A 1,836-nucleotide genomic window follows, 5' to 3' on the forward strand; every position below is an offset into this window, starting at 1 on the left:
GTCCTTATCGGACAAGAACGATCAGTACGTTTCCTTGCAATCGAACAGTCGCTCTGGCTTCACAGTTCTCTCCTTATTGAATCTAAGGCACTTGGGTGACAACCTCGATGTATTGACTTTGTTTTACGTTGCCTGTTTCGCTTACGCTGTCACCAGACCGGCAACCGCGCTCTCTTCTTGGACGGATGGCTTCGCAGCTCACCGCCTTGTTCACGCTTTCGACTTGTGCGTTCGTCGGCCCAAATCTCACACTACTTCTTCCCTACTGGCGCGACCCCTTCAAAACTGCGATTGTGCAGCTGTGGTGGCCTTTCAGCAAAGCCATCGGCATCTCTGTCGTTGATATACTCTTTCTTGTCCATCCTTTGATTGGCCGGGCTCCTTGCCGGCATGCAAGCTGTTCACCAACTGCATCCACCGACAAAGAAGTATAGCTGACGGTATACTGTCCCTTGAACCCCTCTGTACCTGCTGTCCTTGATCTTCCCAATAACCGTTGACGTCCGTTTCTCGTAGCCTTCGCCACCCGGGCCCACATGGCACACTCATCATCCCAAGCAGGCCCCCTTCAAATTGTTCTTGCTTACTGTCTCCCCCTTGACTCACCATCGTTCTCGATGGTGTCATAGTCATCATGTTGAGTGTTGCCATCGTATGTTCCGGCTGCGTAGTCCTCTCGACGGCTCTCACCACACACGAGCCCTTCTTTCCAGAGTAGTTATTATCAGTGTTGGCTAATCCATACTCGCTCTGGTCCTTGGCCGTCAGGTCGATGACCCAGTCGTTCAATCTAAAATTCCAGCACGTAACGCCCTGAACGTGCCCGATATCTGCGTCGACGGCATTCTCTGACCTTTTCGCGCGACGTCGTGAACAACCCGCCGGAATTGGCGACTGCCAGGCTGTCAACCCCACGTCGCCCTCTCGCTGCAAACACTTAGATATGCCCCGCTTCCGTTCCTGGTTCTCTGGCGCGTCGCTCGTCTGCCGTTCCGCCGCGGGTTGCGACGGCTGTGGTCCCGTGTTCGGGCGCATGGAGTTGCTTACCATCGTCGATGGCGTCACCTTGGCTGCCATCGCAGTTGGCAGCACCTTGCTCTGGAGTTCGACCAACGTCACTTGCCCTTCGTTCTTGATCACCAGGTGTGTTTGTCGCAGGATATGGTGCTCTCCGCAGCTGCGACCTTGTCCTGGCCGCGATACCTTCCTTAGTCCCGGACCCCTTTTTGTCATTTGTAGCCAATGCTTCCGACGTAGCTATCGCTGGCCTAGGTGGCTTGATTAGCCGGAAGTGCTCTTGTCCACCGTCGCCACTGCTCGGTGTTTCAGCTTCGTCAGCTGAGCGTCGCCTCTTGACCTCCGACCGCGAAGTGGGGTGTTGCTCATTGCCAGACGGATGGTCGCCGTACGCTTGAGGCGGTTCGCTTCGTGGTCCCGCAACCGGCAACGGACACGCGGCCGTTTCACCGTCCCCAGCACCCGTTATCTCCGCCAGATTCTCACCGTCATCTTTGTTAATATAGTCTGGCTCGTCAACAGCAGTTGTTTCTCGATTCTTGCTACCGGCTCCAACCAGTTGATCATCAGCCGCTTCTGCCTCCTCATCCAAGTCCAGCGCAATGTCCTTGGCCATATTTTTCAACAGATTGGTCGGGTAGAAGTAAGGTAGTAAGAACGAACAGTGCGTAACTAATTCAGCACCGTTCTCCAACATAAGCACGCGATAGTTGTCATAGACAGCAGCCTCCACGACCTTCGTTGGCCCTCTCCACCGGTGTGATTCTCGGTCCCGTCGACGGACGATAGATCCACACTAGTTGGCCTGGCATGTAAGAC

The 1,836-nt window shown here is 54.8% G+C and overlaps 1 protein-coding gene across 1 annotated transcript; it reads right to left on the reverse strand.

Moving 5' to 3' along the window:
* Positions 1 to 262: 262 nt before the first annotated feature.
* Positions 263 to 1,633, reverse strand: PITG_12648 (uncharacterized protein; the record flags this gene model as incomplete). Its single annotated transcript, XM_002899350.1, has 3 exons — positions 263 to 277; positions 607 to 902; positions 1,048 to 1,633. 3 exons carry the CDS (start codon positions 1,631 to 1,633, stop codon positions 263 to 265), a joined length of 897 nt encoding a protein of 298 aa, XP_002899396.1.
* Between the last annotated feature and the right edge of the window lie 203 nt (positions 1,634 to 1,836).

Source organism: Phytophthora infestans, genomic scaffold (genome assembly GCF_000142945.1).
Source record: "Phytophthora infestans T30-4 supercont1.31 genomic scaffold, whole genome shotgun sequence".
Lineage (NCBI taxonomy): Eukaryota > Oomycota > Peronosporomycetes > Peronosporales > Peronosporaceae > Phytophthora > Phytophthora infestans.